Source organism: Brienomyrus brachyistius, chromosome 11, assembly GCF_023856365.1.
Source record: "Brienomyrus brachyistius isolate T26 chromosome 11, BBRACH_0.4, whole genome shotgun sequence".
Classification (NCBI taxonomy): domain Eukaryota; kingdom Metazoa; phylum Chordata; class Actinopteri; order Osteoglossiformes; family Mormyridae; genus Brienomyrus; species Brienomyrus brachyistius.
The window spans coordinates 28161864-28175882 of NC_064543.1; the positions used below are offsets into that span (position 1 = coordinate 28161864).

The 14019-nt window shown below is 43.4% G+C and overlaps 1 protein-coding gene across 3 annotated transcripts in view; it reads left to right on the top strand.

Moving 5' to 3' along the window:
• LOC125704293 (N-acetyl-beta-glucosaminyl-glycoprotein 4-beta-N-acetylgalactosaminyltransferase 1-like) overlaps window positions 1–14019 on the top strand; it is a 91334-nt gene that overhangs the window by 74907 nt on the left and 2408 nt on the right. For all 3 annotated transcript variants that reach the window (XM_048969737.1, XM_048969738.1, XM_048969739.1), the window contains 12 exons: window positions 30–108; window positions 5235–5301; window positions 6613–6756; window positions 7517–7626; window positions 8286–8386; window positions 8611–8684; window positions 8904–10212; window positions 10361–10722; window positions 11181–11334; window positions 11515–11587; window positions 13363–13516; window positions 13893–14019. In XM_048969737.1, coding sequence (XP_048825694.1) covers window positions 30–108; window positions 5235–5301; window positions 6613–6756; window positions 7517–7626; window positions 8286–8386; window positions 8611–8684; window positions 8904–10212; window positions 10361–10722; window positions 11181–11334; window positions 11515–11587; window positions 13363–13516; window positions 13893–14019 — 2754 coding nt within the window. The remainder of the gene's footprint in view (window positions 1–29; window positions 109–5234; window positions 5302–6612; window positions 6757–7516; window positions 7627–8285; window positions 8387–8610; window positions 8685–8903; window positions 10213–10360; window positions 10723–11180; window positions 11335–11514; window positions 11588–13362; window positions 13517–13892) is intronic.

Genomic DNA, 14019 nt, shown 5'->3' on the forward strand with positions numbered 1-14019 from the left:
TCTGTCTTTCTCTCCCCTCTTCTCTGTAGCTTGATGTATTCCAGGCGGTACTACTTTGAGGTTTTGCACAAGCAAGATGATAAGGGGTCTGACCACGTGGAGGTTGGGGTAAGTTGATTGGCTGAAAAATGAATAGCATCTTGTTCTGGTCCTTCTACTGTAGGTCCTTCGAGGGCTTCAGAAATAGTGCTCCTCTGGATATATAAACATTACCTGAGCTTTTGACCTGAACAGAACTTACATGAATGGCAAGTGCAGTTCTGCAAAAATCACAGCATGCGCACATGGTGGCACTGAGCTCTTTGGTGGATGACCTTTCAGTCCCGACAGAATGGAATCAAACACCCGGTCTCGCTTTTAAGCTTGAGAACATTTCTTTTGAAAATACATGAATGGGCAAAGCCATATTTCTAAAAAACATGTTCTGGGCTGCTTTTAATGATGTACCAGGAGTATCAGCATGAAGCAGTGAACATTTGGGTAGATCCCACAGTTTTGGACTATGTTTCTCCCCATGCTTTGAAAAAGATTTCCTCTGATTTCTGTTTAAAAAAGGCCTGGTTTTGAGTGCTGTGTCTTGGGCGTGTCTCCCTCAGTCCCGGCCCATGTAATCACTCAGCAAAGACTCTTGTCCTGCTGAAGTGCGAGCAGAGTGAGAGACTGTTGTCTTCTCTTCTCTATGAGTTCCGTGATTATACATCCCCCCGCAATGATGAGATCAGTCCTAATAATAAAGGACATAAGACAGCTCCGCTCTCTGAGTGCATTGTGTTAAGAACAAGGAAGGCTGTATTTTCCTAGGATGGGGGTGATTTACTTTTGGAAAGGATTTCTATGTTTGCATTTGTTATGTATTAGAGCTACTGTATAGTAAAAATCCTGAAATGACATTTAGCTTCTTAATTATCTTTGCCTTCTTATTATAGATACAAGGCAAATACATTACAGAAACCCTTCTACCCCAGGTCCCTGCCCCCACAATTTTATGCAATGGACCATTCCATACATTATTACACTCTTATGTAAGAATCCATATAGGATGCCCTGATATTGTATCTGTGTATTGGGCTACTTCTCATAGATTTCATACATCTTTTCAACTGATCCTTCTTATTCTAAATCCTGTTGTTTGTAACTGTTTGAGACTGTTATTAAGCTACCTTTTATACTTCCCTTTTTGTCTTTTGCTCCTGAGGCAAAATATGAAATGATAGAGGAAGTCATTTCAGTTTGTTTATATGGAAATGCTGGTGATCTGCAGTGGGGGGTCACACATAAATCCTGAGCACAGTCTCCCTCACACACTGCTACACAACCTGCCTTTGATTTACCGTCAGGATATAGTTAAATCTTTTCAGATAAAACAGATTTACCACAGCTTATTCACAAATAAATTAGCGAGACGCCATAATAAATCGGAGCAGACATCCATTTATCAGGAAAAACAATTTTCCCACGCTGCCACATTAGCTCAGTGGCATCAAACTCCATACCTGGCCTTGTGTCTTATTACTCACATTTAAACTCATCAATCTAGTTCAGGCAGCCTGATTATTAGGTAGTTATCTGTTGTGGTTTATTGTGATTTGTGTCCCTCAAAATTTGAGGGTCAAATACAACACGTCCTAAGTATGTGGAATGTGCCCCATTCCTAAAGAAATACCCATGCTCTCAGATGAGAGAGAGACCTACACAGGCACAGCCTGCTGGGACGCCGGCTGTATTTAGACACGAAGGGCATCCCTCCCGTCCTCACTCTCATGGTGATTGAAGGCGTGGACCTCCCCTTGGTGAATGTCAGTATGGGGTTGTGCAACATGTCATGAAGTAAATTAGCAGGTGACAGAAAAAAAAAACAGGAAAAATGTGAAATTACACTCGCCATGTTACTAGCTAATGGGTAATGCTGTTTTTCTTCCTCTGCTCATCTAAAGGTCTTGTCTATAACATGAATCACCCGTTAGTAGTCTAGCTGTAATTATGCATGGATCACAGTTGCAGATCCCAGATTGTGTAGTATTGACCTGCATAGACGCTGTTCTCCAGGCTGAAGTTAGTAGCTAGTTGTGTGGTACCAGGGCACTGAATGCGGGGAAGGCATTGTGCAGCAGCTAGAGCCTGGGATTGCTGTGGGATGAGACTGAGGGGATCTCACATGCAGTGTGGTGTGAAGCTCAGCGGTGTCCATCTGAGTCCCCTTTGTTTGATAAGATCACATCTACAGTACCCTCCATAATGTTTGGGACAAAGACACATTTTTCCTTGATTTACCCCTCTGCTCCACAGTTTAAAATTTCAAATCAAACAATCCAGGAGTTATTGAAGTGTATTTTAAAGTGATTTGTATACATTTCAGTTTCACAATTTTTACAGTTTTTATATATAGTGCATTTCACATCATAGCACCATAATGTTTGGGACATGTGGCTTCACAGTTGGTTGTGATTACTCAGGTGTGCTTCATTGCTTTATTAATGCAGAGGTAAGATACCAAGGCTTTCTTCTACCATTTGGAGTCTATAGTTGCCATTGTTAAACATGAAAAGAAGAGCTATGCCAATGAAAGTCAAAGAAGCTATTCTGAAGTTAAAAAACAAGAAAAAGAATTTTACAGACATCAGTCAAGCCTTAGTATTACCAATATCAACTGTGTGGAATATCATTAAGAAGAAAGAATGCACTGGTGAGCTCAGTAATCACAGAGGGACTGATAGGCCCAGGGGGACCTCCACTGCTGATGGCAGAATAATCCTCACCATGGTCATGAACAAAAATACAGAGGCAGCACTGCAAGATGTAAATCACTACTTAGCCAATAAAACAGGACTGCTAGAGTATAATTTGTGAAATGGTACTTAAAAGAGCCTGCAGAACTCTGGACAAGGTTAAGCAGGTGAGACCAAGATTAACGTGTAGCAGAGTGATAGCTGGAGGAAAGTGTGGAGACAAAAAGGAACTGCCCAAGATCCAAAGCATACCAGCTCATCTGTTAACCATGGCGGAGAGGATGTTATGGCTGCGGCGTGTACGGCTGCCACAGGTGCTGGCAAGCAGCAGCTAAAGGTGGCTGCATTAGAGACCTGACAGAGCATCACCAGAGAAGATACTCAGCACTTGGTGATGTCTATGAATCACAGACTTCAAGCAGTTGTTAAGTGCAAGGGAAATGCAACAAAATACTAAATATGACTGCTTTAATATGCACACCATTGATATGTCCCAAACATTATGGTGCTCTGAAATAGGGGCACTATGTATAAAAAGTGCTGTAATTTCTACATGCTGAACCTGAAATGTATGCAAATAACTTTGTTAAAGTCTGGAATGTGCACTTGAGTTGACACTGTAAAGCATACAGTATAGCAGTTACTTAGCCTGAAAAATGACTTGTGATTAACACATTCTGTGGTTTTTGATATGTGCAGACATCCGGCATGGTTTGAAACATTCAGAAATAATAATTGCAATAGTAGTTATCCTAATGGCAGTATTTCCAATAATTCAAGCAACATACGTGGAAGCCATACCCTAAAGTAAGGAGTATGAAATTACTTTGACTTATCTTAAACAGTATCTCCAAGTGCATCACTTTACTCCTACAACTGCCGCTGTTCTCTTTTTATCAGAAGATGTAAGATACCTGATTTTTTAATTACACGCTAAATGCCGTGGACATAGGGACATATGCTGTACATAGGGACTTTGTCTTAAAGCCTGAGATCAGTTTTCTTTTCTTCTTTACAAAAATCCCTCTTTTCACAAGTCAGCCAGGTGTGTGTGCTTTTGTGCAAGGATTTCACTGGTGAGAACAGGCCGTGGTTTCCGTATAACTGCGGCAAAGGTAGAGAGCTGGACAGCACCGTGTTCCAAAAAAAAAAAGTTAATTATGAGCCAAGAAGGGCCATCTGCATGAAAGCCGAATGGAAGAAGGAACGGCAAAGCCATGAAATATGCCGCGAATGGTACGGACCTAAACGAAATGTAATAAGCCAGCACAGACACATGAGAAAAATGCTTTTTCACAGTAAGCAAATGATCCAAGCTGGAGTGGTGCCCCTCCCCCCACCAACCCACTCCTAATATCATCAGTAAATTAAACAAAAAAAGGCAATGTCCTCTAAAAAAGAGAATACTATGCAGCCATGTTTATATATAAACAATCATGACGGTTTATGTATTTCATGCAAGAACTGTATTAGTTCATGATTTCTTCTTGAGTAGTAACTGAATAGTAAGAAAGTTATTTGAGCCCCCTCAAGTAAAGTGTTACCACCAGCTGTGATAACTCCACAGTCCTTCTCACCCCTGAAAGCAGAGATTTCCCTAAATGTTTTACTACTTGCCCATTTTCGGTAAAGCAGAGCTTGTGAATAGATACTATTATCAGTAATGAATGAAGAGCAAAAGAAGACGTCTTTACCATCTGTAAAGCATCAACCGCCTGACTGTATTTGCTTGAACAGAGCAGATCTCTTCTGCCTCCAGCCATTATTGTGGAAAATGACTTGTCTTCTTTGACCCACATCCAGGATGATGGGAAGTGATACGGGCTATTGTATTCCCAGAATATTGTTGATAGAAATGTGGCCTGCATAATGCATTGCCCTACGTGTATAATTGAAACAGTTTCCTACAAATAATTGTCTTTTAGAAGCCAAGGAGAAAAATATGCCTGGAGATTCAAAAGACATGTTTTCTTATTGTGGCAGCAAGAAAGCATGGGAGATGAGGGTACAGCAATATACCCCTGCAGGGGTGTGATCTGTGTAAGGAATATGGGGAGATATGTAAAGGTTGTAGAGATGAGTGTGCAGTGGTCACTAGCTCACGGGCAAGTACCTCTCCCCCAAACAGGCTGGTAGAGGTTTTTCCTGACCTTTTTTAAGGTGGGCTTTAAACTCTGCCAGGGTAAACAGTCCCACCCCCTGTTTGGGGCAATTGGTATCTGCAAGCCTCGGCCTTCACATTCGTTAGGGGTGGTTTTGGGGCCGATGTGGTGCTGATGGGAGGCTGTTTGTGGGTGGTGGCTTCATGGTGGCTCGTCATGCTACTCGATGTGTGAGCCTCGCTTTGTTGATGCTGAAAATGTGAAGTTTAATGTTTTGATGTCAATACTTTAGCGGTATCAGTGCCAGTGTATGAGCTTCAGTAGTACACTTATCAGTATTAATGTTCAAGATGCGTGCTTTTCAGCTCAGGAGCTGCTCTATCCCCTGTTCTCTTCCCTCTTTTAGTGGCGTCCCTTTCTGCCCGGACTGAAGTATGAGGTTATTGACTCCGCCTATATCTCCCTTTACACAGGTAATCTTTTTGTATTTTTCTGCTATTTTGGTTTGTGACTTTACATGTCTGGGAAATTGCAAAAAAATAAACTAAAAATAATAATTTCTCCAGATTTTACAGTAAGCTGCGTGTTCTGCGGTAGTTTGATCATTCTGCTGCTCCAGGTCCCTTCAAATAAAACTGACTTACCAAGCAAAGTAAACATTTATGATACCTTCCAAGCTAGCAATATTCATTTTTATGTAATTCTCTGATGTGAACACACTGTGCTTTGAGGACTGACCACAATTCAGCGACTTAATAGAACGTCTGGCACACTGTAATAAAGGAGAGAGGTGAGTGATGTTTGATATTTGCTACCTTTAATGGCCTCTGCGCTCATAGAGTAATATACGCAGTTTCTGTCGCTGAGCCTCGACTTTTTGATAGCAAATCATGTCCCCCCACAATACACTGTGACTCTTTGCCTTCAAAATGAAATTTTATTACACAAAGACATATTACATATTTGATAAAACAGATGATGTATTTCCTAAGATGTTCTATTGCCTTTCTGCCTTCAGTCTGAGCTGAGCCAGTATAGATTTGTTTCTGAACAAGCTGGATATGGGATGTATTCTTGAAAAGGACTGGAATGCTTAAATAAAAGGGTTAATATTCCAAATTCTTTTAAACAACCACCAAATAACTTATTCTGTCTTTTTTTTAACACCAACGATACCAGGCTCTCCAACTCTGTCTGAGGCAGAGTGATTTAGTCTTTTTATTCATTGAGAAAAGCCCTGCTGTCGAATTCCCCCTAATGCCTTATAGATCACGCCTGAAAACCCAGGCTAGAGATGAGCAGGATTAAATGTACCGAGTTTTCTTCAGCGGCCCGGGTGCATCCATTCAAAGGATGAGTATGATCTTCATGATCCTTCTCAGCCCCCCCGAAATGACATGGTCCGCTTTATCTCACTGCTTTCAAGCTCAGGAAAGGACTCAGCGAAAGGTGTCAGCATTTCTCCTCCTTACCTACCATTTCACCCAGAGTCCCATTTTTCATGCGCTGTGTGTAAATGCAAATATTTGATGATGATTTTGTTGTAAATTTTCTTCCTGTCTCCACCTACTAGAGTATGTCTAATAACATTTTGGCAGCCATATTCTGAAGGAACTCTCTTTTTTAAATGTTTAAGTATAAAAAACTTTAAGAAGAAAGTTGTCCTCTAATTACTGTAGCTGCAGGGTGTGCTGGCATGAAATTGGCATAACAGCAAATGAAGGCGATATTAAGGCCTAAGTGGATATTATTATTATGCTATGTTCTGCCTGTCTTCCTGTCAGACGAGTCCAGCCTGAAGATGAACAACGTGGCTCACATCCCGCAGACCCTGGCCAGCCACAGCCGCATGCCGTGGGCATCCCGTGCAATTGGTCGCCATGGCGCTGACATGCTGAAACCTGACCCCAGGGATACCTTCTACAGCAGTGAGTAACTCCTTCTCGCTCCCGCAGCGCATCGCCTTCATCCGGAGTTGCCGTATGGAGACACGGTGGCTGCAGATTACATGTAAACGCCACTGTGACAGTGCTGACTTTAATCACATCGACAGTGAGTGGGTGTGAGGTGACAAAAACCTGTGGTGGACATAGATGTGGTAGCAAGTTAATCGCTGTATGGAGGCTTGTAGGGGGTGGGGGGGAGATTATGAATTATTGAAATCCTTGGGGCAGAAGTACTGCTAGCTGGACAATTTTCCTATAAGAATATTCCACTGTCGGGGCATGAAAGAAGAAAGAAATTGTCTCTGAAAGAACAGCAATGGGAGGTAAACACTGCTGGGCACTGAAGATATGCTGGGTGAAGCTACTAATGAGCATGTAGAGCTGGTTAATAACTAGTCAGCTTTATAACAGGACTTGGTAAATCCGGTTTCTGTGTAAAACACATCAGTACATACTCTTCAGCTAAATAGCATTAATAAAGTCCATGGTGCCTGAATTTAATTATTCATTTGGTATTGTGTTGCAGTGTTGCTCACTATAATCGACTGGTGTCTGATATGGTGGATAATATCTGTTTTTTGCTTACTGTGATACATTATGACTCTTCAGAGACATAAGATGAATTGCTAAGTGCTGTGTGAAGAGAGCCGTAACGTGCTAAAAGGCAGTGCAGTGCTTTTTTTGCACTCTTTGACCACATTGCTTGATCATGTCTTCATCCCGCACACGCTGTCACCCACAGCTCCCATGATCGAAGTGGCGCGTCTCAAGGACGTGCTGCCCACCTGCGCCTACTCCCCCTCCTATGTGCTGAAGGATTTCCCTATCGCACGCTACCAGGGCCTGCAGTTTGTGAGTCACGTCATGCGAACTGTCAGTGTGTGTGAGTGTGTGTGTGTGTGTGTGTGTGTGTGCATTGCACACTCTGTGAGGAAATATCTAACGGATGCTCCTACTAAGTCTAAAATCACAGTATTTAAATGGCTTTTTTGCCTCATGTATCTTACATAATTGTACACTGTCACAGAATACCTTAAAAAAATCATAATGCATCAGTATTGGCTCATGACATCTGCTGATAAGTTCCTTAACAAGAAGCTTCAAACAGTTTATAGTAATGATTCCCTCACTGGAAGCAAATCCTTCACCGTCAAGCTTGAAAACGCCCTGTTTATGGAGTTAATGCTGTCTAATTGCATTTATCACAGCGCTTGAGAAATGCTCATTAGCTTTAACAAAATACCAAGCCACACGTGAATTTAAAAAAAAAGATGAGAATCCCTGAAATTACTTTTTTTGTCCTTACAATTTCTCCATACTTCTGCTCGTGGCAATGTCTGAATTGGGGGGCTGCTGCCATCTATTGATCAGTCCCTGACAATGCACCAAAAAAAAAAAAAATAAATAAAAAATTAAAAATGCATTACCATCGCTTCATTAAGTTAAAGCAATAGGAGCCTACTGTATCTAATGGAATGGGACTATACCATAATGATTTGTTGTTTCTATAGGTGTACCTTTCATTCGTCTATCCCAATGACTTCACACGACTTACCCACATGGAGAAAGAGAACAAGTGCTTCTACAGAGAATCGCCCATATACCTGGAGAAGTAAGCAGCTTGCTATAAGGAAGTCATGTCGATATAAACCGCAATTAAGAAATGAACAATACTGTCATGTTTACTCTATGAAGTTGTATTGTTCATTGGTGATGCACACCAGCAGAACTTCTGAATCACAAACACATCCCCACTGCCATTATCCAAAGGACTTTTAGATTTATGTTGAATTGTCAGTGCCCAACTTCATGTTTTCTTTTCGTCCACACTAACAGGTTTGGCTTTTACAAATACATGAAGATGGATGAGGAAGAGGACGACAGGCCGTACTTCTTTGCTAACACAGATGGTGTGTATGCTTGGATCGGGGAGAGTAGGCGAGACAGGAAGGACCTGATTGCCGAAGTGCCAAAACCAAGGCACTATTATTACAGCTGTGCTCTCGCTCCATCTGCCTAAAACCATTTGTGCATGCTTTCTGGGATATTAGAGGACTAGGCAGTAATTAAAGAGAGTAACCGCCAGCTGCCTGCCACTTGTGTGCCTTTATTCTTCCTTTATTTTTCAGAGTTTCTGGAGGAGGAGCAAGGAGCTGCTTCGGAGGATGAGCCCACAGGAGGAGACACAAAGCCACTAAGGGCGGGGGAGCAGGGCGGCCCCTTGAACCCTAAGGCCTCCGTAGGAACTGTGCTCCCATCCGCAGCCAGCAGGCTGGGCAAAGCGAGACCTGTGCCCGACCAGCAGGGCCGGCATTCTTCGGAACATGAGCTGGATGGAAAAAGGAGAGGCAGCATAGCGCCTGCAGAGCCACAGGGCCCTGTGAGCGCAGAGCTGCCAGAGCATGGCCAGGAACTTGCGTTCAGCAAGACTGTGGCAGTACGAGGCCGCACCCTTTCCTGGGCCCGAACAGGGTCTGGGGAGCTGAGCCGAAAAGGTGCCACAGAACCTGTCTCCAGGCTTAGTAAGTCAGCTCGGCATTTCTACCACAGGAGTCCACTGCCAGCCTTGACTGGCAAGGCCAAGGAGACCCTCAGCTTATCTGCTAATGGAGGCCGGAGCATGTCCACTAGTCCAAGAGCAAACGGCACACACTTTGCTACAAAGAGTAAAGAGAACCATATTTACGTCACCCGGCCTCGGCCGTCCAATAGCAGAAGGGGCCTTGTCCACCAACACGCAAGGGAGATCTTCCCCGGACTCTTCCTGTATCAGAATGGCAAGACCACCAAGCTGGTCAATTTGAGAACCAGACCTAAAAGAGAAAGAGGTGCAGCCCGAGGTCCCAAGTTGTGGCCTAAATCCTCTCAAAGGAACAGCAAGACTTCTTTATTAGGTGGAAATTTTAGCCACACAGTCACCAAGATATCTAACAAGGTAACCTCAACAAGACACCACCAGAGGAGGATAGAGTATCTCCAGGCAGAAAAAGAGGAGGCTCCAGCCTCCACTATTAGCACTAGAAACACTACCTCCATCTTGCTTGATGGGGAAACTTCTACAATTACTCCAACAAGCCTCAAAACCCTTAGCCTCAATTCCTCTGTGGGCACCCTTCCCACAGCAGACAGCATTATTGTCTCAACAAAGACCTCAGAAATTGAGTCCCAGGAGCAGCTGGGTCCTGAGCCGGGGGAGGGCCCAGAAGAAGGGGGCCTGTCTGAGTACAGCTACGAAGAGCCTGAAGCCCGACCCAATTGGCCAGAGGAGGCCATCAACTGGCAGCGCACGTTTTCTGTCAACACCATGGACTTTGAGGTTCTACGCTCTGACTGGAACGACTTGCGCTGCAATGTGTCCGGCAACCTGCAGCTGGGAGAGAGCGAGGTGGTGGACGTGCTGGCCCAGTACATAGAGAAGCTCAATGAGCAGAATGGCAGGTGAGGCAGCTGGCTTATGGTGTTAACAAAGTGTTTAAAAATGGAGTTAACCAGACCAACGTCAAACTGTGGTTGAATGTGATGAGGTAAAAGCTACTTGCTAGTTTGCTTGTCATGAGTTCGTAAGAATATCTTGTCTCACAAACAGGATCTACACATTGCTCAGAATCATCAACGTAGAAAAGAGGCGCGACTCAGCCCGAGGGAATCGTTACCTGGTGGAGCTGGAGCTGATGGAGCGTGGTAAGAAGGTGGTGCGCCTCTCCGAGTACATCTACCTTCTGCAGCACCCCGGTCACCCTGAGGATGGCCAGGATAACAGCGAGGGCACCGGCACCTCAGCTCACGGCCTCTCGAATGTGACAAGACAGGAAGGGTCCCTTCCTAGTGTCCAGGGTGCCCCATCTCCCGTTACCCCTCTAGCAAGCACGGCCTACGTCAAGCCCCTGCTGTGCCAGCCGGACACGTTGAAGTGGAGGCATGATGTCATGATTCATTTTGTGGTGCCAGGTGTGTAGTTAATACCGTAACAAAACATCTTGGTAGATGCTGTGTTTACAAGTAACTTCACAACTTTCATTGGAACTTTATAAAGGTACTCCAACAGTTCCCTATGTGATATCTTTAATGAAACAGGTCAGGTACATTACCTGGAGCTGCCTGAATGTTTAATTGAGCACTTTTCTATTACTTCTTTGCTTGAGACTGTGTTTCTATGGCTATATAAGTTATGGTAGTCCTACAGTATAGTAGCATCCAGAGTTATTGTCTTCATTTGCCAGTGATTTATCAGATGCTTTAATTCAAAATGACATGCAGTTGAGAAAGCAGGGTCAGCAAGTTCCTGGGCTTTGCTCAGGGGCCCAACAGTGAAATCAATTTGCTGGCTATGGGATTTGAACGAGTAACCTACTTACCAGAGTCCTGACCTACAGCCCTTATCTCATCTTGTTTCTCTCTCTCTGTAGTAAAGAACCAGGCACGCTGGGTACAGCAGTTCATCTCTGACATGGAGTTTTTGTACCATGAGACCAAGGATGACAACTTCAGCATCATTATAGTTGACTTCCAAAGTGATGACATGGACGTGGAGCAGGCCCTCAAGGACAGCACGGTGCCCAGGTGAATCCTGCCAGACGTTAATTACTATAAGTGTGGCAAATGAGATAATGACTGAGGTATCAAATGAGATTTTTTTTCCTCTTTATCTGCATGAGTTTCTATGTAGATGCTATTATTTGTAGGCATCATTCATGTGATTAAAATGAATGAGCAAAGGGACTGTTTGTGTGCTTTTGGCAGATATGAATACCTGAGACGTGAGGGGAATTTCGAGCGGTCTGCAGGCTTGCAAGTTGGAGTGGATTCTGTCAAGGTGAGAGTCATCAAGGAAGCCAGACTTCCCAGGGGAAGGTTTTTACTGAGTAAAATGAGCACTAATTTATGATGCTTGCTGTTCCTAATCATTTTTTCCCTCTGTGTCTGGGGAACAGGGAAACTGTATCATTTATGGAAACAGGCCATGAAGCATCATATGTATTTCTAGTTTGGGTAACACTTTACATTAACTGCACCTTCATGATACCTTTATAATGCATTCGGAGAACATTCAATGCCCCTCCTTAATGCATTTATAATACATTCATAGACCATTCATAAGCAGCATGTAAGTATACCTTAACATCCTAACAGACACTATATAAACAAAAGTATTGGGACACACCCCTTAATCATTGAATTCAGGTGTTTCATCCAGACCCGTTGCCAGAGGTGTATAAAATCAAGCACCCAGTCTTGCAGTCAAGTGTACCAACATTTGTGAAAGAATGGATCGCTCTGAAGAGCTCCATGAATTTAAGTGTGGTGCTGTCATAGGATGCCTCCTATGCAATAAGTCAGTTTGTGAAATTTCTTCACTGCTACATATTTCATAGTCATCTATAAGTGGTATTATTGTGATGTGGAAGCATCTAGGAACAACAGAAACTCAGCCACAAAGTGACTGCCCATGTAAAGTAACAGAGCAGTTTTTGTGAAGGTCCTTTTCTGTTCTAGCAGTGCACAAAGCAAGATCTATAAAGACATGGTTGGGGGAGTTTGGTGTAGAAGAACTTGACTGTCCGCACAGAGCCCTGACCTCAACCCTATCAAACACCTTTGAGATGAACTAGAATAGGGACTGCAAGCCAAGCCTTCACGTACAACATCAGTGCTTGACCTCACAAAAGCTCTTCTGGATGAATGGGCAAAAATTCCCACAGACACACTCTTTCTGAGAAGTGTGGCAGCTGTTATGGCTGCGAAGGGGTGACCAACTCCATATTAATGCCTATGGATTTAGAATGGGATGCCATAAAAAGTTTGTGTAGGTGTAATGGTCAGGTGTCCCAGTATATTTGTCCATAGAGTGTATCTGACCAGCTTTAATATACATTAATAACAAACATTATACGTTTGCAATGTTCATTATCATTATTATTATATAGTTTTTTTGGTCCCTACAAGGATAACCTCAATTTTATAAAAATCTGTGATTGCAATTAGAAAACTAAAAATGCCAAAGTCTTGTATTTTGTTTGGTTACTCATGGTTAAGGTTAGGCCTGGGTAGGGGTTAAGGATGTGCGTGCGTGCGTGCGTGCGTGTGTGTGTGTGTGTGTGTGTGTGTGTGTGTACAGAAAATGCACAGTGCTCCAGTGGTTAGCATTGTCGTGTCACACCTCTAATGATGGGGTTCCAGTTCCATCCCTGGCTTTGGGGTGTGGAGTTCACATGTTTTAAAACTAGTAGGTAGGATGAATTAGTGGCCCATAGTGTGTGATTATGTCTATGCCTTATCATCCAGGGTGTTTCCCTGCTTTGCACCTACACTTCCTAGGACAAGCTTGAGGCTTCCAGTGACTCTTTAAGTAGTCATGGAAAATAGATTAATAGAAACTCCAAATTAAAATGTGATTCACTTTTTTGTTGATGTACTCTTTCCAACCTGACACATTCGATTGCAGCAAGTGAGATGAGCTGAAACTCCATAATCCATAATCACAGTCTATAGATACATTCACCTCAAACAGTACCTATAATAAAAACTTAAAAGGTATCCTTTGCAAATACTGAGTGCATACTCTGTGTTGTGTGCCTCTGTGCTTCTCAGGATAGTCACAGTATTGTCTTCTTGTGTGACCTGCACATCCACTTCCCCCTCATCATACTGGAGAGCATAAGGAAGCATTGCATCGAGGGCTTGCTGGCTTTTGCGCCCATCGTCATGAGACTGGCCTGTGGCAGCTCCCCCCAGGAGCCTGATGGTAATAAACTCAGAGACACACACTGCCTCCTAGTATGGCCTCACGTGACAGGAACTGGCAGGGCCCACAGTTGAGACTTAACAGAACAGCTCTTAAGGACACACACTCCCACACAGTTTCACAGGGATCCACGTTCTCACGGTCCTTCATGAAGCACCCTTTATGACTTGATTGTGATTCAGTAGCCATCCACTCTCACACTGCTCTTCCTGCCTGCCACTGGCAGTTAATTATTCCAAAGCCAATGGCTCCAGCATCTTTAAGAGCATTATCTCAAGTGAGAACATTATTGGGTCCAGTGACTTTTGACAGGAAATTAATTGCTTGTGTTTTGTTCTGTTTTGTTTTTTCCTTCTTTACTCAATGTGCCCCCTAGGGTACTGGGAAGTAAATGGCTTTGGCTTGTTCGGCATTTACAAGTCAGACTTTGACAAAATTGGGGGAATGAACACGGAAGAGTTTAAAGACAGGTGGGGAGGGGAGGACTGGGAGCTGCTTGACAG